Genomic DNA, 21,929 nt, shown 5'->3' on the forward strand with positions numbered 1-21,929 from the left:
AAAAATAGCCATCTTGCAAATAAAGTTGTTTTTTATTTTTCAGATTAGAAATTTACTTTCGATGGTTAGTGTTTTCTTGTATCAATTTTACTCAACATGTAATCAAGAAGTACATTTGGGATCGATGATGGACTTCTAAAGTTACATAAAGAAGTTGAAAACCTCGAGTAAGATCAGTTTTAGCAGGAGAACCTTATCAACATTTTTGAGGTCAAGAATGTACTGGGGCTGTTCTTGACCCTTAATTTGCCAATCCCAAGGCCACCGTATGGATTTCTGTCAATTCAATTCCCTTTTGGCTGTTTGCCTTTCATGCATCCTTTGTCCCTTGTGGGTAGCGTGGATTGTACATATTTTGGACGATGCAATTTATTGAATCGATAATTGACCGATAGTTTATCTATTTTTATTTTTTTAAATATTTTTTAATAATTAAGTAAGTGAATATTATTGAATTTATATATATATATATATATATATATTTAAAAAGATTTAAAGATGTTAAAAAAATGAATAAAAGAAAAAAAAATTAAAATATACTTATGATCAGTTGGATTGTAGGTAGGAACATCGGTCCCAATAACAATATTCATGTATTTTCCTTACTAGAAATGATTTTCTTCATTTTATTTTTTTATTGTCATTCTATTTTACTATTTATGCAGTACATTATAAGTGATTTTATATGTAAGCTATTTAAATGAAAAGTTATTTAAAATATATAGCATCGACAAGTGTGACGAGATCATAACAAAATCAAATATAAAAAGTATCATTGCTTATTGACTATACATCCCTACAAGAATTTGACTTACAAAACTCTTCAATCCAACGTCTAAATTTGTTGTTTAATTTTTTTGAAACAGTGTGGGTGTATTACTTGCTCAAGTTGATGGTACAAAATTCGTTTTTGTAGAAAATGTAATAAAATAGTAAAAATGGAGAAGGAGAAGAGAGAATGAGGAAGAGAGACTTTGAAGGCTACATCTTTGTTATTGTCAATTGACGTTATTGGATACATAATATATGTTTCTATTTATAGGTGAATGGGGTTAGAGAAAGAATGGAAATATAATAAATCAATAATGCTAATTAATACTCATTGATTTATATAATAAACTAAATGCGATAGAGAATAGATTATATTACCATACATACTAGAATATTATGAATATATTGTATAATAAATATGGTAATATTCTAATATCTTCCCTCAAACTCAAAATATGATGATGAAGGTCATCTCAAGTTTGTAAATAAGATTACGATGCTAGCAAGGTGAATGAGACTTGGGGATTTTACTGACCCATCCACCTGACAAAAAGTGTTTCCATGGTGTGTTGGCACAAGTGGATGACCGGCAAAAATAAATTGATGTACAAGATTGATGATAAAAATAAGGGTTGGGATCTGTTAAGTACATAGAAAACCTCTAAAAGACGTGTGGTGAATGGAAAAGAATACAAAATAACACATTAAATATGAGATTTATCATTAACGACGATCCGTTAAGTAAGTATGAAGCTTTTGGAAAACGTGTAAAAAACAGAAGATAACATCAAATAACACATTTAATATGAGACTTATCATGATAAGTACATAGGAAGCCTCTGGAAAATATGTGGTGAATGGAAAAGAATACCAAATAACACATTGAATATAAAACTTATCACAAATGGAAAAAAAAAAAATGCAGTGAGAGACACAACTTGTACAGTCAATTAGTGATCTAATATGAGAAAAATCAGATTGAAAAAGAGATGTAACTATGAAAATTTTGTGAAAGGTCAAACTAGCGGAAAAACTTTAAAAGAAATAATCCACATAATCGAAACTGTTGTTAGCTAAAGGTTTTGATATATATATATACCAAGTAAAAAATAGCATAAAAAGAAAAAAAAAAGGATGAAGAATAGAAAATCAGGGAAAGTGATTTTAAGAGCTACATATTTGCTATTGTCAATTATTCTTGAATATATAATATATGTCTCTGTTTATAGACGAATGAGGCTAGAGAATGAATGAAAATACAATAAATTAATGATACTAATTGGTACTAATTGTTTTACATAATAAATTAAATATGGTACAAAATAAGTCATATTACCGTGCATATTATAATATTATGAATATATTTCTCTAATAAATACGGTAATATTCTAACAAATTTGAACTACTTTTATTTTATAAGATATTTCAAATTAGAAAAATTTAGTTACAAGTACAACTGTGCACTAATATGTGCACCAATCTAATGTGATTGGTCAAAAAGTAGATTTTATTAAAAATAGTATAATTTAAATTTTGAATATGAAAGAATCAGTATTAGTACGTAGATTAGTATACAACTTTATTTATACGTAACAAAACTCTTTCGAATTACTTTTCACCGATCAGTTGAGAGAGAGAGAGAAGAATACGGGCCATATAGAAAACCTTATTTACTAAAAACAAAATATGGCAAAGAATAGAACCATAGAAGCTTTAAACATATGAGAGAAAAAAAAATACAAATTCTTATTACCTTCTAATTAATACATCCTCCAAAAACTCTTCTGTATCTTAACGCTCAATCTTCATTGAAAGTTTTTTTTTTTTTTTTTTTAAGTGATAGATGGAGAATGCATATATAACAGTTTTAATAGTTTAAATTATATATTACAAAGCAAACCTATTGCCATTGATGGATAGTCCTTTTATGTATGTGTTTATGTGAAATTTGAAGATACTGTTAATCACAGCTTATATATAAACACATAAATTTTTAACAAATATTTCCTGATGAAACATTGGACAAATGATTTTAAGCCTATGATACTTCAGTAATATTAAGTATTAACAACAATACAAATCACAAACTTAATTTTTTTAAAGAACTGTTACAGGAACAAAGTGATATCACAGACTCTTTACAAGCATTTTAGAAATGATAATTCTATTCTCAAGCCTTCATTTTAACACACCGTCCACACTTGCCAAACGTGGCAGGAGAGTAAAAGACCAAAAGACCAAGGAAATGAAAGTAACCTAGGTTTCCTTCCCGTGACGTGATCTTTGCTTCCCCTACTTTGTTCGAGTTGCCTTGCTGATCACACTCACCAGCTGCTTCCTCTTCTCCGTTCAAGCACTTTCATACCAAAAAACAGCTTCATCCACACTAGCTGGTGGTAATTGCTTCCTCTTCTATATATGTTCAAGCAAATCCATCCCAAAAAATAGCTACACCCACGCTCACTGGCGATTGCTTCCTCTCCTTTCCGACGGACTGGAGTAACAACCAAATGTTGCTGGACTGAACTTGATATCACCTAGTGCTTTCCGACGTTCGTACCTACTGGGTCCCCTAGTCTGACAGCTCCCTTGCTTGATGGAATGAACGCTTGACAGGATGAAACCACCTTGCTTGTGAAGCTGCTGGTGAGTGTGAGAACCAAGCTGCTTGAACAGAGAGGAAGCTTAGAGAGGATGCAAACGAGTTTTAGGTTTTCGTTTTAGGTCCGTTTGGAATTGGACTAAATTGAGTTCAGATCAGTTTAATTTTAAGCTGAATTTAACATTCAACCACTCAACTCTTAAATCATTAAATTCATCTCAACTCAACATCTCTTTACATGCAGAACTTATAATATTTTTTAACTTTCTATAAATATATATAAACTCATCTTAATTAACATCTAAATATATCTAAACTCATCTTAAATAAATCTTATAAAATTCACTCAACTATCTCAATTTACCACAATTCATAAACAACTTAATATGGAAACGGGGTTTACTCTCAAAACGGTGGGTTTTCTACTTACATTAATTTGCTTTTTTTTTTTTGCATCCGTACATCCATCTTATTTACTACGTGGCCGATGTGGCTAAAATAGGGACTGCTCTCTAGCAGTAAGAAATATGTGGGACTTTTTGTTTAAGCTTTTTGTTTATGTCTTTTTTCGATGGGCATCACTTTTTGGTTAAAAACATTTATAGGAAACTTGCATATACTGAACTTCTCATCTAAGAGCAATAGTTTATATAAAATATAAAAAAGATTTTGATCAAAAGTCCCTTTCAATAAATTTTATATTTTGATCTTAATTTATTTTACACTTTACTATAATACCCCTCTAGATATAGAGAATACTGTTCATAATTCTAAATATTATTAATTCTTAAAAAAATCTAATTACAAGTATAATTACGCACTAATATATATATTAATATAATGTGATTGGTTAAAAAATAAATTTTATTAAAAATAATATTATTTTAAATTTTAAATATAAAGAAATCAGTATTAATATATAAATTAGTACATGATTTTACTTATACGCAATAAAATTCTTAATTCTTTTCTCTTTCCTTGGAATCCCCCCCTGGGGGCCGCGCGGGGCGGGTGCTTTTGTAGTTTTGTTTATCAGTATGTCATTTTTATCAAGGTAAAACAATCGAGTCCATCACTGAATATTCTTGTATGATAGAGGGCTTTGAAATCTTTTAGATTTCCTATGTAACAAAGGATGCAGTTCTTTAATTAATTGGGTGTTTGAAGGTGGTGAAGAAGCTGGAAAAGTAAAACTTTCTAATAGTGATTTGACATTTAAATTTGGATAAATATTATAAATATTAAAAGATATGAAGATATTATAAATTTAATAATAATTAAAAAAATATTTGAAATAAATAAAAAATATAAAAAAACATATTTAAATAATATAAATAATTAAATAAATTGATATATGATATATTATAAAAATTAATATGTAAAATAAAAAAATAAATTTTAATTATATATTTTAAAGGATACGATAAACATTGAGAGCGCGCCTAATTCACAGCATGGCACATGCTCTTCTTGTGGTTTTGGGTCCACAAGCTAGGGCAGCATAATTCCTGACACATGACATAATATTGTACGAGATAACCAATATTTTCACGTTCTCAGTAACCTTTATGCTGCATGCTCGTACAAACCAAAAGCAAAAAGCATAAGAGATAAAGTACTTTTAGATTTTTCTCTTTACCCCATGGCCCATATCAAGAAGACATGATGATGATTTAATTAGCGATTTAAGAGTCAAATGAGAAATAGATTACCAAATTTGCCTAAATCTGTCTTGATCTTTAGCTTGATAGCTTGACCTCAAGCTATATATCCAAAAAAGTATCTCAAAACGTGACATAGCTTGCAGGAAAGTGACTAGCTAGCAGCTAACAAGTCAAGGTATTACTGTCTGCATGTGGGTATATATATAGTCAAGTCATGAAAATCTTTTGTACGTGCATGCGTTGTTCGTGCAATTAAGGACCAAAACTTTTAGGTGATGAAGTGGTCACAATGATCATCATCAGGCTAGGTCAATGTATCAAGCTCGATCTTATAAATTGTCGGATATATATTAGCAAAGTGCATGGTAAAGTTGTGACCGATTCGATCTGTTTCACCAAATTATCGAGTACGAGGTATACATGATATATATCATGAGGCCATGGTAAAACTATTTATATAAAGATCAAGTCCCTAAGTAAATTAAAAACTCAAACCATGCATTAAGGTACACCTTTGCTCTGATCAATACGTTTAAGTCGTAAAAATGTGACCAACTCTGTTTGGTTCGGAGTCGACGTGCGGAGCATACATATTGTGAGACCATAATATATAATACTATAAGTACTGTGACTTTTGTAAATAAAAGAATAATATGATATTCAGATGTTTCCCAAAACAATTAACTGGTTACAACCAAGATTTTTCTTTGTTTTTGTTTTAGTAATGTTACTTATAATTCTATAGCATACAAATCTCGAGCATTCCAGATAATAGGCCTGTTTTTATTAAAGAAAGTACGCGAGACTTGTAGATCTGACCGGATACAAATAGTTTCTTTTTTTTTTTATAGTGTTGATGGTACTGAATATATGTAAGATTCAAATTCAAGGAGTACTGTTACTTTCTCTAAAATGATTCAAAATCTTTTTTCTAATTACCATTAGCATGAGTACTAGCTAGTCTAATGAATAATCCAATTCCACTTAAAGAAAACCATTATTATATGTATGCATGCGTGTGTAAAAATATAGTCCATATGCATGCACTTGTTTTTTCTTTGCATGTTATTAACTTCGCTTTGCGAAATACTCGATCATTTGTACATGTACGTAACAATTAATGGCTCGAGGCAATACAATAATGTTTTGCCTTTTTTTTTTTTTTAATGTGATGATGAATATAAATAATTAAGCTTATATATATATATATATATATATATATATATATATATATAAAGTACTCTAACCACCATATATAGATGTGTAGCTTGTATTATTTCTTCTAGCTAGCTAGCTAGCTATCATTATTTTGCTTTGGATTATAACTCTTTTGTTCTGGATCTACACATTCAAATATTGTTACATTTTGCTCAGATCTAATCCATGTGGCTCAATTAATATTTAAAAAAAAAAAAATCCATTTGGCCACCAAAAAGGACCATGTAACCATCTCAATTGATCTGCATCCTGATCATTGAGATCATCATCATGAAATTGGTTCCCAAAACGTGTTGAAGAAATACGATCAGTAAAAGCTAGGTTTAATTTTAGACCTTAATTCTTGGTTGATAGCTAGTGATCAGCGCTTCCGGATCCCTACCATACATGTAATGATTGATATAATTTTAAGATATGCAAGTTTGTATACTCTTTTTAGAAACAAGCTTAGGAGCACGTCATTAAAAATAATTTTTTTCATATATATTTTAGATCTGTGCACTATTTTTAAAAGGGAACGTGCAATATTTGTTTTATCATTATATAAACTGTATCTTATGTGCTAATCTTGTATTTTTTTGAATTTTCTCGTGTCCTTCCTGCGTCCTTAGTTTTTAATTTTTAATTTTGTTTTGGTCTTTTCGGATAAATCTCAAAATATTAATTTTATATGGGGCTCAAGAATGTTTAGGAACTTTCTCGTAAATGGTTGTTTATAATTTATTTCTTCACTTTTATTTTATTTATAAAATATGTTAAACTTTAAAGGGTGAACTCTTCTTTTTCTTTGCTTTTGTGGGCCTCTAGGGACAGACAAAGTGACAACCACTCGAAGTCAATGCATCCCATCCAAAGATTTGCGGAGTGTAGAAGTCAATATAGGTATATGGAATAATCAATGTATTATCATACTAAAATAAGACTGCTATTTTAAGGTAGACTTCCAATCAAACAATGGTGGTTAATTTGATGAGTGTGGGAAAGAAGGTTTAGAAGAATTATCATTTTTCGGTTATTGTAATAGTTGTTCTAAGGCTAGCGATGAACTCTAAATTTGTGAAGGAAAATACTTTAGTCACAAAAAAATTTTACAAAAATAATATTACAAACTGACGTAGTTTAATGTAATTTATCAGATTATAAAATTATTTTTTATTAAGAAATAAATTTAACGAATCACATGAAATTACATTAATTTATAGAATTACTTTTATGTAATCTTCTCCTATGCAATCTACAAAGTTATAGCTCATGGTCACAAAAGCAACAATGGAAGACAATCTATGAGTACAAACTATAAAACCAATCTTCACTGAGGGTGGTTGGAATTAACCTAGAATGATTAAAGATGTATTGCAGCCTCTGCACACACTTTGGTCTGATCTGTATGAAATCATATTAATAAACATTGTTTTTTAAGAAAAACGTTTTGTTTAAGCATGAATACACATGCATGTGAATCGCACCAGCCCAACACTGCGTGGAACAAGCTGTCGTTTTCAAATCCAACCGTATCTGAAGGAGAGCAGGATCCTTTAAACGGCTACCATCCACAGAGCGCCCTAATTATCTCAAAAATCTATTTTATCTAGTTGTCTATACTATATTTTTTTCCTCTTAAATGGAACACTCAGAGAAAATGACGTGATGTGGTTTGCATTCATAACAATTTACATCGGTTGAGATTCAAAATCACTTCCAGAATCTGGACTCATGGAGAAGCATAGCTCGACTCATGTTCGGTACGTAGAATCAAAATACTTTTTGGGTAAAAATTTGTTGTAATGTGTTTGTATTAGATTGTTTTTTTTTTTTTTTGAGAGATCAGAATTTTGAAAATATATATTAGTCAAAAGATTATAAAAGAAAGATATTTCCTTTGTTTTTTTATAATCTAAAGAGAAGGAAAATAATTATTATCTTTTACAGTGCAATGTAATAAAAAAATCCCAGGGCTCTCCATCATCTGCTTTTCTGAAAAGCAGGGTAGGGTTAGTAGACATCTCAGGGCCCTTTGTCTCTGAAAAGTCACCAATACCTTTGACAGTTTAAAGAAACGACCAGGGGTACTTTTGGAACGCAATTTCACCTGAAAATACACCCATCCTCGAGAGAGAGAGAGAGAGAGAGAGAGAGAGAGGGAGGGAGAGGGCGTTACAACTACCAGTGCGTTGAGTTTGTGCTGTGAGACTGTCTTTGAGGCCGGTTAAGAGACAGGAAAAACCGAAAAACAACCCGAAATAGTTTGGTTTCTGTTCTGTAAATTCTTTCGATTCATCTTCTACCACTTGTTCCACTTCGCCCACTTGTTTTCTTCGTTTGCTGTTTCGGAAAGAACAAAAGAAGTTGTCATATAAATTATGCTGATCTGAAATATCAGACATTCTCTTACAATGTCAGTATATTAGCAGCTCCATATCCAAGGCAGCACGCTTCTCTCTCACTTCATCTTCTACGACAAACAATATCAACACCTCCACAACCATGTCATCCAAATCCAAGTAAGTTTACTCAACCCTTTATCCCTCTTTGACTTTCTCGCTCTTGAACTTAGTTTTGTATGCCAGTCTTTAAGAGATCTGGTCTGGGTTTTTGTTTTATATTGTTGTGTGCACTGTTTCATCTTTTCTCTTAAGAAGATTAGTGGGATGGTTTCAATTTGTGTCCTTTTTGGTTTGTATTTGGAAGATTAGTGGGTTGGATCTGTTGTTTATGATCTCTATTGGGGTTTTTTGGCTTCTTTGTTTCAATTTTGGGTGGAAGTATTTCCCTGTAGCCTTATCTCTATCGTCTTATTTTGGAGTTTTTTATTGGATTTGTTTAATGGGTTTCTCCTCATTGATGATTTCTAGGCGGCTTTGTTTCAATTTTTGGTGTTTTTTGTTGTGATTTGTACTTATTTACTTGGATCTGTTCTTGAATAATTATCCACTGATCATCGAATAATGTTTACTCTTATTTTTCTGTATTTTTGTGCGTCTACTTTTGTTGTTTGAGTTTCATTTTCCGTGTGCTTCCGACGGTAAATTTCTACGCAAAGTTCCCATTTTTGGCTTAGATCCATCTGTATTTTTCTTAATTTCGAATTTGCCTTTCCTGTACCTGATTAATGTTTGTATATCTCACATTGCCTGTCCAGTTCAATGCATTCTTAATACGGCACCATATTTATGTGATTTTGAACTTGACAGGTCCGCCTTATCTGAAACTCCTCACAAAGCTTCACCAGCAACTCCAAGAGTCGCTAGACTAAGCAGGGGAGTAGCTAAATTAGAATCTGATTCACCCTCTCCTTTGCAAAGTTCACGCCTTTCGGTTGATCGGTCTCCACGATCGGTTCCCTCGAAACCCACCATTGAGCGGAGATCACCAAAACTTGCTACCCCACCTGAAGTAAGAATTACAAACGCATTTTATCTATTTAGATTTTTTTTTGGTTACTTTTCCAAAGTTGGGCTCATGAACTTCTAAAAGCTTTTTAAAAGAGAACAGAAGATTATAGTTAAATTTTTTTATTTTCTCATTTTTTGGACAATGAAAACTAAATCCTGGAAAATTCGTGAACCGTTAAAGAGGCAGTTTCATCAAGTGTGATTTTCACTGCATTTTTTGTTTGTTTATTTCTTTAAATGGGAAGTGATTCTCCCTTTGTATTCCTTTTGGGACAAGTGATGTGAATGTTGATATGCACGCTATCTTGCTTTTTTACTCATAAAAAAGAAACTTGCTCTTTCAGAAACAACCCGCACGGATTGCAAAGGGATCAGAATTACAGGCACAATTGAATGTTGTTCAGGAAGATCTTAAGAAAGCAAAGGAACAGATAGCTTTGGTTGAGAAAGAGAAGGTGAAAGCAGTTGATGAATTAAAAGATGCACAAAGAATTGCAGAAGAAGCGAATGAGAGACTCAGGGAGGCTTTGGTGGCTCAAAAGCGAGCTGAGGAGGATTCAGAGATTGAGAAGTTCAGGGCTGTTGAGTTGGAGCAGGCAGGAATTGAGGCCGCCCAGAAGAAGGAAGATGAATGGCAGAGAGAGCTTGAAACTGTGAGGAACCAACATGCTTTGGATGTGGCTGCTCTTCTCTCTACCACTCAGGATCTCCAAAGGGTAAAGCAAGAACTAACCATGACTTGCGATGCAAAGAACCAGGCACTTAGCCATGCTGATGATGCAACTAAGATTGCGGAGATTCATGCAGAGAAAGTGGAGATTCTCTCGGCCGAGGTGACCCAGTTGAAGGCCTTGCTTGATTCAAAGCTTGAAACTGAGGCTAGTGAAAACAACCAGATGGTGTTGAAGCTTAAATCGGAGATGGACTCTTTGAAAGAAGAACTCCAAGAAGTGAAAGGCGTCAAGGAGAAATTGATCGAGAAAGAGGCTTCTATTGAACAGCTTAATGTTGAGCTAGAAGCTGCAAAGATGGCCGAATCTTACACTCGTGGTCTGGTGGAGGAGTGGCGAAACAAGGTTGAGGAACTAGAGACCCGGGTTGAGGAAGCAAATAAGTTGGAGAGATCTGCATCAGAATCTTTGAATTCAGTCATGAAACAACTAGAGGGAAATAAGGATTTATTGCATGATGCAGAATCTGAAATTGCTGCTCTAAAAGAGAAGGTGGGGTTGCTGGAGATTACAATTGGAAGACAAAGAGGGGATCTTGAGGAGTCAGAACGCTGTCTTGACATGGCCAAGGAAGAAACTTCCGAGATGGCCAAAAAGGTCAAGTCTCTAAATTCGGAGCTTGACACTGTGAAGGAGGAGAAAGCCCAGGCTTTGAACAACGAGAAGCTTGCAGCTTCTAGTGCTCAGACCCTATTAGAGGAGAAAAATAAACTTATTAACGAATTGGGAAATTCCAGGAATGAAGAAGAGAAGAGCAAGAAGGCGATGGAAAGCTTAGCTTCAGCCTTGCATGAGGTCTCTACAGAAGCAAGAGAAGCAAAAGAAAGACTGTTATCCAGTCAAGGTGAGCATGAAAATTATGAGACCCAGATAGGGGATCTGAAGTTGGCCTTGAAAGCAACAAGTGAGAAGTATGAAAGCATGCTCGATGATGCAAAACATGAGATTCATGTCCTTACAGACACAATTCAACAATCCAAGAATGAATTGGAAAACACCAAGGCTGAGTGGGAGCAAAAAGAACTTCGTTTGGTGGATTGTGTAAAGCAGTCAGAAGAAGAGAACTCTTCTCTGGGAAAAGAAATAAATAGGCTGGTGAATTTGCTCAAGCAAAATGAGGAAGAAGCTTGTGCCAGCAAGGAAGAAGAAGCGCAGCTGATGGCAACCTTACAAGAAGTTGAGGCTGAGGTAATTGACTTGCAGCAAGCTCTTGGCAAAGCAAAGGCTGAAAACATCAAATTGAAAGAAAATCTGCTGGACAAAGAAAATGAGTTGCAGAGTATAATTCAAGAAAATGAGGAACTTCGAACTAGGGAAGCTGCTTCCCTTGAGAGAGTTGAGGAGTTATCTAAGTTGCTGGAAGTAGCTATGGCCAAAAGGCAACATGAAGAAAATGGTGAACTTATAGACAGTGAAAAGGAATACGATTTGCTTCCAAAGGTAGTTGAATTCTCTGAAGAGAATGGACATGCAAAAGAAGAGAAGCCTAGAACGGAGTCTCCACTCAATGAATGCGAGGAACCCAGAAAAGAGAACTTAGATGAAAAGAATAACTTATTGAATGATGAGGCTGAAAAGATGGATTCTGCCCAGATTGAGAACGTGAATGGAAAACTGAAGGAGGAAAAAGAAGATGACTCGGTAGAAGCTGAATTTAAAATGTGGGAGAGCTGCAAAATTGAAAAGAAAGAGTTTTCACCAGAGAGAGAAGTGGGGCAGGAATCCTTTGAAGAGGAAGTGAACTCAAAGGTGGAGGAAGGCGAAACCTTTGATCAGATAAATGGGGTTTCTTCTACAGAAAACATTGATGATGGTGAAACCTCCCCATCAAAGCAGCAGCAACAACAGAAGAAGAAGAAGAAGCCTTTGCTTGGAAAGTTTGGAAGCTTGCTCAAGAAGAAGGGAACCAGCAGCAGCCAGAAGTAGAGTAATAGATCAGTTTGGCCTAACTTTTGTGCCCTACTAGCAGGCAGGTATATTTTGCTATTATTTTGCACCTAAATGTGTTTGATTCATTGTTTTTGCTTCTAAAGAACAGAATAGGTCAAGGAATGAAGAGGCATGTATTATTTTTAGTTTTTTTTTTTTTTCTAATGTAATTCCCCATGTGGGACAGTATCTTGTATGTGATGGAAATTCTATTTGATTTTCCATTTTGTGTTAATTGCCCTTCTTCTCCATATTTATCAGGAGTCTGAAATTCGACATTGATGTGCTCCCACCCGTCCATTCTAAATGGATAAATGGCATAACGTTGTTGTTAATTGTTGCAAAAAGGCTGCAGAATTGCATCAAGACATGAAAAGTTTCAGCTTGCTGCAAATGCCCCTCCAATCCATCTTCTTCTTCTCTTCCTCATATATGGGATTATTGTCAGAGTTTGGGAGAGATAGGAAGAGGGGAGAGAGGAAGAAAAATCCAGGTGACATGAGTGGAAGAAGCTAAGAGGGTGCTAAAATATCAGCACTCAAATTTTACTCCAACAGACACATGTGAATCTTATAATTTTTAATGTTGTCAATCCAAACTACCTAGAGATAATATTTAACATTAAAAAATCTATGCATTATTATGTCTGTCTCTCTTTAAATTATAATATAGTGTGAAATATAAAATTTGAAGAAATTATAATTTTGAACAGCCAAGCTTGCTTGACCAAGGACAATTGGTGGGTGGACATGTAGGGGGGTTCAGAAAGGCTTAGGAAGTATGCAAACTCTGCATTTCAGTCGGATGACCCCACAGAACTAATAACTGAATTAAGGAGCCATTAGATTATAAAATTTTCCAATCCGATGGTTTCAAGAGTGTGAATATACATGGTGATTATTCGTGTCAGGACATCGAATTATAAGTTATTTATCCTTTTTTCCCATGATGTGGTGGAAAAACTCGTTTAAGGTGCAATACTTTACCGCCCAAATTGCACAACCTTTTTAGCAACACAGAGGAGACCAAGAAGATACCATAAACTGTGTTCTTACGAGACAGGCTAGTTCGGATCCTAGAGTATTATGAAAATATTTTACTACTAAAGTAGGTCAGAACTTTAAAGAAGAGGTTGTAAAGCTTGAATCCTAAAGATGTAACCAGGGCTTTTACTATTTTTATTTTTATTTTTTTTTAGGATAATATTGGTAATTTGTTTTAAAAAAAAAATTGTGATTAGTTGTTTGAGAGGTCAATCAGCGGTGCTATTTTGTCGCTTAGAGTGCACCACTTTAGTTGACCGTTAGGTGGTTTTTTTCACATTTTTTAATATATTTAAATATTTTTTAAAAATAAAAAAATATATTAATATACTTAAAATTATTTCCTTAATTATTAAATAAAAAAAAAAATTGTGACCAACGGTCACTTTGAGGAGGCAAGGGGAGAGGGCATAGTAGTGTTTTCCTTTAAAAATGAGAAATGCTACACATCATCCCACACCACACACTTTATATATTAAAATATTATTTTTTTATTTTTTATTTCATTTTATTCTTATTAGCTAATTGAATTATTCTATTTATCTTCTACACACTGCATATTTATTATAGAAAAAATGAAAAAAAAATTAAAATAAATATGGTGTGTGAAGTGTGAGGATGACAAGAAAAATTTTTCTTTAAAAATAATAGTACTTTTATAATTTATTTTCCAAAACAATAAAAAGGAAATTTGAATTTAATTTTAAAATTAAAGAGTAATGCTATTTTTTTGTGTGCAAAAACGATGCTAATTTATGTAAAAATTGCAATTTTCTTTAATTTAAAAATAAGAGTGCTCTTATTTTGCCAGGAACTGCCACTTTTCCGAGAAAAGGAACGGAAAGAGAAGGAAGTCGGAATACGTGTACTTGATTTGCTTATCATTGTACCATGGCATTTTGAGGAGCGAAGCAGGAGTGGCAACACCATGTGGGTAGAGATCTTCTGTGGCCTGATCGTTTACAGACTGTTCAGAGGCTTCTTCAGCGATGACAATGTTTTGGATGTGGAAACCTCTGATTCTAGGGCTCTTTTCTCCGTCGCGAATAGGTATTTACTGAAAATTAAAAAAAAAAAAAAATTCTGATTTATCTTTTAGTCTGCTTGGTTGCTTAGAAAATGCAAGACAAATCAGAGAAAGCAAATATGTGAATTATTCCTTTAACTTCTCATTATATCGGAACTGAGAAAATCTATTTAAGAAACCATTAATTTTCATTTCTATAGACCAACTAGCTCAATCAGCAGAAAAATAACGAGATTCAAAAGTTTCCTTTTCTATTCTGCATTTTGTCGTCATCAACACGGAGAGAGTGGCTTTGCTAATTCAATTTTTTTTTTTTCCCTAAATCTAGGTTCGAAAAGCTTTATAGGGGAAAGGTTTATGTGGGGCTTCGAATTCCAGACGCAGATACCGGTTCAAGACAGAATATAGACATGGTTCTCGTCACCAAAGGGTAAGAGACCTCCAGTTTGTAAACTTGAATTTGCTGAAGGGTTATCTTTTTTAAATTTTCTGAGGAGAAAAAGAAAAGAGAGGTTTGTATAGTCAAGAATTCATTTTCTCTTGGTATTTCAATCATGTTTCTTATTATATCTAATCTGTTAATTATTTCAGGGAGGCAGTGGTGATATCTGTCATGAATTTATCAGGATTTGTATCAGTGAATGCGGATGGCAGCTGGGTTTGTGAAGGAGGCAGTAAACACAAATCAGAGCGTCTTCTTGATCCCGTAATTCCCTTTCGGAGTTCTTGTTTAATGAGTTCAGCAACCTTCTTGCCTGTCTATCGCTATGCAAAGCTATAGGCACTGTTGCTGTAACTTGGTTATTCATAGTGATGAGGTTCCAAATTTTTTGGATTACTCGTGATCTTCTATTAGTTAGTGCTCTTGTTCTCATTTAATGTTCTGAGTTTTGTGGATAGCTTACTGTCCAGTTCATTTTTGCTAAATTCCAGCCTTTCTTGGTAATTCATACCGTGTTGTACTTAGGTGTCTTGGTAATTTATCTTCCTTATAAAAAAAGGTGTCGTAGTAATTAGTATTCCAAATATACGGCTTTGGGTAAACCTAGTTGATCATTTTAGTCATGGTAGGGCTAAAGAAGTAAATGTCTTGTGTGATACTAGTATAGATGCCATGCTTAGAAGTTGTGATGTCACCATCTTTAGTACGTTTGTAAATATATCTGGGTGCGTGTTTGTAAGCATTTTTAGTAGATATATGATTTGAGCAACCTTTCAAGGTTACATTATTTTTTTTGGGGAACCTAATTTGTAAAATTATAGAACTCAAGGAGTAAAACGATAAAATTGAAAACCCAAGTTGCATAACGATAAGGATTTAGTGCATTATCAATCCCGGGATTTTACATCATTATCTTGTTGTTTCTTGGGTTTTCAGTTTTATCATTTTGATCCTCTGGTTTGTAATTCTCTTTAATAAGACCCGTCCTTGACAGAAATCTGACATAGCTTGCCATGTGGCTGAAAACTTATGCTCTGGGTCTCATGATATCTGGAAAAGCTTCTTGGCCTAGAAAGGAGTGCCTGCTAAGATTGTTAGCTGTTCCAGACTTTGTGAAGATAACTGCTGGGATTACAAAAAGAATTACAAAAATGAAGCGTAGAAACTGAAGTAGCTTTTTGTGATATCAAATCTATTTTAAAATAAAGAGACATTTACAGTCTGGAATAACACATCAGGCCACAACATTTTATGAAATAATTTTTTTGTAATTTGTTTTGTAAGCTTAGCATTTCTCTTAAAAGGCTAGATCTTTTCCCCATCGACAGTGAGAGTCTTGTAGAAGAATATGATTGTTGCCTCCTTTTATTAGATAAGCTTTATTACTGGTCAGAAAGGCACCATCTAAGTACATGAAGAGTATACAGCAATACACTGAGGTAGTGATAGTATTTGGTTACCTTTGTGTCCACCAAATCTTCTCACAACTAGTTCTTTGACATTTTTAATGTCAGGTGGTGGAGACTAAAAGACGAGCGTCGATTCTTGAATCATATCTTGAACAGAGAGGAGTTGCTCTACCAGAGGGATATTTTTCTTGCAAGGTTGTACTGCCTAATCAAGAGCTCAGGTATAAATTGAAATATTGCTGATGGCATGGTTATTATAAGGACAATTTCTCTAATTGAATTTGAGATATACATGTATGGTTTTATTATCAATTTCCATGAGTTGGCACTTTTATGATTTGCCTGGAATATGAGGTCTGAGCTTTATTGTGCTGTATTTTTTTTTTTTTTGTCAATTAATAATTTGATTGGCCAAGGAAATTGCGAGAGAAAATTTGCTATGCTGTTGGTTAATATCTATTGGTGCTCATTATTAGCTTTTCTGGAGGATATTCAGAGGGTTTGACTTTCAGGCGTGTTTCAGTGGACAAACATTTGTGCATTCATTTTTTTTCTTTTTATTTTTTGTCCCCCTTTTAAAGGCTTTGAGATCTGCAAGCTTTTGCTGCTTGCAAAGTCTCAGCATAATTTCTAGCTGGTTTTGTGTTTAGGTTGGGAGCTGGTTGAACGGTTTATAAATGAAGCTCACATAAATTAGAATTTAGTTCACTATTATGCCCTAGATACATGCGCTGTTCTGAAAAACATATGGTATGACTAGTATCTTACTTTGGTGTATTAGTAATTCCATGGTTTTTTGCTAATACCGATTTCTTACATAATAACTTATTTGTTAGCTAAAATATATTGTTTGTTTTTTTTTTAAATTTTTTTTCTTGTAGTACCATCCGTTCTAGCAATTTTCCCTCTGAAGTGATTACCTATGACCAATGGGTACAATTGAAACCAGAACCAAAAAGCATGTTTTCTGGTTGGATGAAAGGTGCTTTTTGTGGTGGAAAGAAAGAGATGCAAGAATCTATACATCAAAAGCTTAATTTCATCCTTAGCACAGCTCCAATGTGGGATAGGTGTGTTGCTATCTATGCCCCTAAAGTTTGATGTATATGTTGCTTGCATATTCCTAACTTTGTTGCATGTGATGTTAATCCTGGTGGGTATCATTAATACTATGCTCGAGGCTTCTTTATTGCCAAGAAGCTGGAGCTGCATTTTTTATTTTTTTATTTTATGAATAATTGAAGTTTCATTTAATTGCTTAAAGTTCATGCACTGGTGACTTGTAGAGATGAAAATGAACATATAACAGAGTGTGTAACACCCCCTTTTCGATAAGGTTAGAACTTAGGAATGCTACTTCACACTTTCATAGCATCAGGTAATAAGAGTTCCATGAGCAATATAGGCTTCAAAAGCTACTGATCACATTATTAAACTTCAAAATAATCAATCAATAAAATCCAGCATCATCCAGCGTAATCAAAGAATTTTCTAAGAAGTCTGGGTTAGCTTTACTAGGTCCTTGTCTCATCTACTGACTCTAGCCTGCATACTCATTTTCATGGTTACCTAAAAACAAAAATGAGTCAAATACTTTGTAAATCGTCATACTGTACAAAGAGTTGTAAACATCATTTATTTTTGCAAAGTACTAATAAAACATTTTTCTTTAAAACATTTGGATAGTGAGGTAGCGATGCATATTTATGCCCTATATCAAGCAAGAAATTTGGACTTTAATCAATCAATAATACCATTAAAAATAATCAAGCTACACAATAAACTAACAAAAGAACCCACCCATGGGTAGCCCATGTGGTAAGGGCGAACTTGTGTGTATAAGCCCCATGTAACAGGTACGATTCCCCCTGGGATCAAATTGTGATTTAAGTGGGAGGCCATGGCGGTGGGTTGCTGTGCTAGTCTCCCCGGGGGTTTAGGTTCCATGGGTAAGTCCTAAGGGCTTTGCCATGGGGTGGTTCCCCTATCATAAAAAAAATAATAAACTAACAAAAAGAAAACTATGAATAGGTTATTGATACTTGTAGGTCCTTGGGTATGACAAGTTATTCCTTTGTCCTAATGTGTGGCCATGAATAAATGCTACATGAGGGAGGTTGATGGGCTCAAGCAAATACTTGACTGGTCTTGAGCTGGCCTTCAACTCATTGCATCCAACCCAAATTACTTCCCTAGAAAAAATTATGTTGTCAAATACTGGGTCATATTAGGACTCAGCCACCAGTTCATAGATGGTTGTCAAACAGTTATTTCTTAACATTTCCGCAGGTTGGAGCTTAAAGGCAATAAATATGCCCTAGGGGAATTTCTGGAATTCAAGGGGAAGTGGGAGGACATCCAGTCTTTGAAAAATATCAAAAGATCAAAAGTCAGTCGCCTAGTGATCCAAAAGACAAGCATGTTTGGATTCGGTAATTTTCCAAGCATCTATTGCAATTTTTTGCTTATTTGGTTACAGTTATGGCAGAGTACTGAGAATACAATATTTTTAAGGAGTCAAAATTTTATTCATTATGCTTGAGGGTTAGGTTTTCGAATACAGAGATATTGAAGCCTTAAAATAATTCCATATACCTGGATTTTGCCAAGAAAAAATTCCATATACAGTGATTGGCAAGTTTTTTAATGCTCCTTACCACTTAGCCGACATAGATCATGTTCACTGCTACTATCTGTTGCATTGTGATTAGAAGGAAAACAAAAAAAGTTGTACGAGGCAGTAGCAGGAAAATCCCCTAGGAATTGGCTCAAGTGGTAAAGGCCTTGGGCTTGGGGGTATGCTCCCCCCAGGTCTAAGGTTCAAATCCCTTTGGGTGCAAACAATCTTTAGGGACCATTGGACTGTGGGATTTCCTCTTGAATTACCCGAGATACACTTGCGGAAAACTCCTTGCAGAGGGCCTGTACAACGCTGGGATTAGTCGGGACGTTGTTCCCGGACACCCAGTGCCAATAAAAAAATATATATGCTACTTCAATGTTGATAGAGTATCCATATCAGGGTCGTGTCTAGTCTGTCTTTATCATGTCATCTTATTAAAAGGGTTTTCCACATGGTGTCGCGTGAGGCGTTAGAGGAATTGAGATGCTATGAAGATTAAAGAATTTCTACTTACAAAAAAATAATTTATTGTAGGACAACAGATGATTCATGTAGGTAGGGCATAATTGTTTGTATTTTTTTTTTAACTTTCTGGTAAGTTTATGAGTAATAACTAATAAAGCACTTTCATGAAAAATTTTGAAGAATGTAGATGTATTGTTCTTCTTAGAGGACAAAATTTCACAGCATCCGTAACAGTGACAATATAATAGTGGATAAAAGCAGTTGTGGGATGCCTGTGATGTAGAAGAGTGAGGCAGTTATATCAGAATATCTAATTGGAAGTCATGTTGCAATTGAAAAGCAAACTTTATTAGAGCCTTTTATGACCTTGAAGAATGAAAGGAACCAGATATGCTCTAGCTCTGACTCAGCCGCTACCTATCACTTACTTTAGGGGGAGAAGGGTAGAAAAAAACTAGACTACTCGGTTGTTATAGATAAATCTAGTGATACTTTTTCTGCTATATTGCATGTACATTGTATCGGTATGATATGACAGTAACAAAAAAGCTGTATGATGGCTTTTATGCTCAGATATGCAGTCTGTTGCATTCATTAGTGTTTGGCTATATTGTGTTAAAAAGCCTGCCAGTCGCCACCCCAAACATTTGGACACTTTATATCCACCTGAAAGAGTGAAAAATGAATATTATAAGAGGGAAGTGAAACTCGCATGCATACTCACATCTTAGATGCTTGATCAATGGTTTCTCTTTTTTATTTTCAACCTTCACGTCAATTCAGGTTTCTGTGGTCAAATTTCAGCCCCCTCAACGCTCCAAGTTTTGTACTCTCCTCGAGACTATCGGAGTGAAGGGGCTTCAGCTTCTGAGTGGAAGGAAGTTACTGTAAGATCAAGTACTGAGGTTCTCTTTCAGCCAGAGAATTCAACCAAAGTCGGCAAATTCAAGATCTCTTCAGTTGTCTCTCTGTGTCTGACTGCGTAGAGAAGGCTCTGCTTATTACTGCAGGTCAGAAAAGCTGTGTATACTATGTTACACTCGATTTCCTATCCTTTTTGGGTGTAACATCTCAATTCTTGTATATGCCATGCGGGTATACTGTATATAATGTTGTGGAGATCTTATTATGGACACGTAATACTTCCGTCTTATTACATTATGCAATATAGTTTAAATCAATGCTTTACACCACGTCATCCATAATCAGAGATTACCTAATATTTTTCTGAATTAGGATACTGTACTTGTTGTACCTAGGAACGATGCTCATAGTAATGAATATGAAAATGTAATGGTTGTGGTTTCTTTGGATGATTTGGTACACATATTGTCCATTTTTGTTATTGTCTACGATGTAAGAATATAAATTCAATTTATACCAAATTTCCACACCTTATCAATTGGGAGCGCTCCAACATGAGTTACTTAATGAATATTAACCCAATGGAAAGCTGCCATATGCTCACTGCTGGACATGTAAAAATTGCTCATTGAATCTTAGGAAGTTAAACAAAGACTAAAAATGTAGAGATGATGGCAAGTTGGCAACATTTTGTATGTTTACATTCTATCGGCAGGGAGCCTAAGCAATTCAAGTAAATACTTTACATTTGCAGAAATAATTTTTCTGCTTCATTGAAATAAGGGTAAAAACAAAAGAGAGAACAGAGATACACAAGATGTCATCTTCATTTTGAGGATGCAGTCAATCAATCTGAGGCCTACTGTTTAGAAATCTTTTAGTTTGGGGCATAGGAGGAGACATAGAATATTTATCTCATCTTATCTAATTATTATAATTTTTTTAAATTACCACACAAAATATAATAAACAATTTAATTTTTTTAAATCACAATTCAACTTTTAAAAATTTCAAAACAATAATAATATTAAAAAAATAATATTTTAGACTTTTATCTAAAACCAAAGTTTTCATCTCAATTCCTAAATCTGCTCTTAGTTCTTTTAGTTTCTAGTTGCTTATCCACTGTTGGTACACTTTTATGTTATCCAAACTGCAAACGAAAACTTAAAAGTAATTAAGAAATAACGATAAATATGGTACTGTTAGGCTTAAAAACTTGAATTTTGAGCCTAACCTCTTTATAAAATAATAAAATAAAATAAAACAAAAATAAAAAATAAAAATAAAAATAAAACAAAAATTGAAAAAATTTCTCATAGATAGTTGATATAAAGGTTTCCACATAAGCTAGCATGACACAAAGTAATGATTTTATATTTTTAAAATAATTGCAATAGTCTAATAGATCTAATAAGTAGAGTATTACATAACAACTTGTAAATAGGATGCTACTAATTTTTACAAATAGGTGAAATAAGTACATTTACATCTTCTTCTTTTTCCTAAGAAAGATAACATTAATTAGTAACCAAGGTTTTAATACACATAGCACACCTTAAAGTAAAAGCTATTTAAACATTACACAGCTACACCTGGTGGATCCTTGCCAATGCAAAAATCCAATAGACATGTTGGGGATTTTGATTAAGAGTACGCTTCTAGTTATATTATTGGATGTTGCCCATTGCGTAATAGTATGCACGCATCAATTATAAGAACGAAGTATTTTTACTACTTTCTAAGTCA

The 21,929-nt window shown here is 33.8% G+C and overlaps 2 protein-coding genes across 6 annotated transcripts; both read left to right on the forward strand.

The window, feature by feature from the left end:
• Positions 1 to 8,365: 8,365 nt before the first annotated feature.
• Positions 8,366 to 12,950, forward strand: LOC122310781 (WEB family protein At3g02930, chloroplastic-like). Of its 3 annotated transcripts, none has more exons than XM_043124917.1 (4): positions 8,366 to 8,756; positions 9,447 to 9,648; positions 9,992 to 12,351; positions 12,569 to 12,950. In XM_043124917.1, exons 1-3 carry the CDS (start codon positions 8,740 to 8,742, stop codon positions 12,302 to 12,304), a joined length of 2,532 nt encoding a protein of 843 aa, XP_042980851.1. In that variant the 5' UTR covers positions 8,366 to 8,739; the 3' UTR covers positions 12,305 to 12,351; positions 12,569 to 12,950. The 3 variants fall into 3 exon arrangements, with proteins under 3 accessions (XP_042980851.1, XP_042980852.1, XP_042980850.1); XM_043124918.1 differs by having other exon boundaries at positions 9,992 to 12,347; XM_043124916.1 differs by lacking the exon at positions 12,569 to 12,950 and having other exon boundaries at positions 8,367 to 8,756; positions 9,992 to 12,542.
• Positions 12,951 to 14,149: 1,199 nt separating this feature from the next.
• On the forward strand, positions 14,150 to 20,629 carry LOC122311137. 3 transcript variants are annotated; one of them, XM_043125554.1, is made up of 7 exons: positions 14,152 to 14,400; positions 14,706 to 14,807; positions 14,969 to 15,083; positions 16,334 to 16,449; positions 17,110 to 17,298; positions 18,518 to 18,660; positions 20,100 to 20,629. In XM_043125554.1, the coding sequence occupies exons 1-7, from the start codon at positions 14,279 to 14,281 to the stop codon at positions 20,300 to 20,302; spliced, it is 990 nt and encodes a 329-aa protein (XP_042981488.1). In that variant the 5' UTR covers positions 14,152 to 14,278; the 3' UTR covers positions 20,303 to 20,629. The 3 variants fall into 3 exon arrangements, with proteins under 3 accessions (XP_042981490.1, XP_042981488.1, XP_042981489.1); XM_043125555.1 differs by having other exon boundaries at positions 14,153 to 14,400; positions 20,121 to 20,629; XM_043125556.1 differs by lacking the exon at positions 17,110 to 17,298 and having other exon boundaries at positions 14,150 to 14,400.
• The last annotated feature ends 1,300 nt before the right edge of the window (positions 20,630 to 21,929 follow it).

This window comes from Carya illinoinensis, chromosome 5 (assembly GCF_018687715.1).
Source record: "Carya illinoinensis cultivar Pawnee chromosome 5, C.illinoinensisPawnee_v1, whole genome shotgun sequence".
Taxonomy (NCBI): Eukaryota; Viridiplantae; Streptophyta; class Magnoliopsida; order Fagales; family Juglandaceae; genus Carya; species Carya illinoinensis.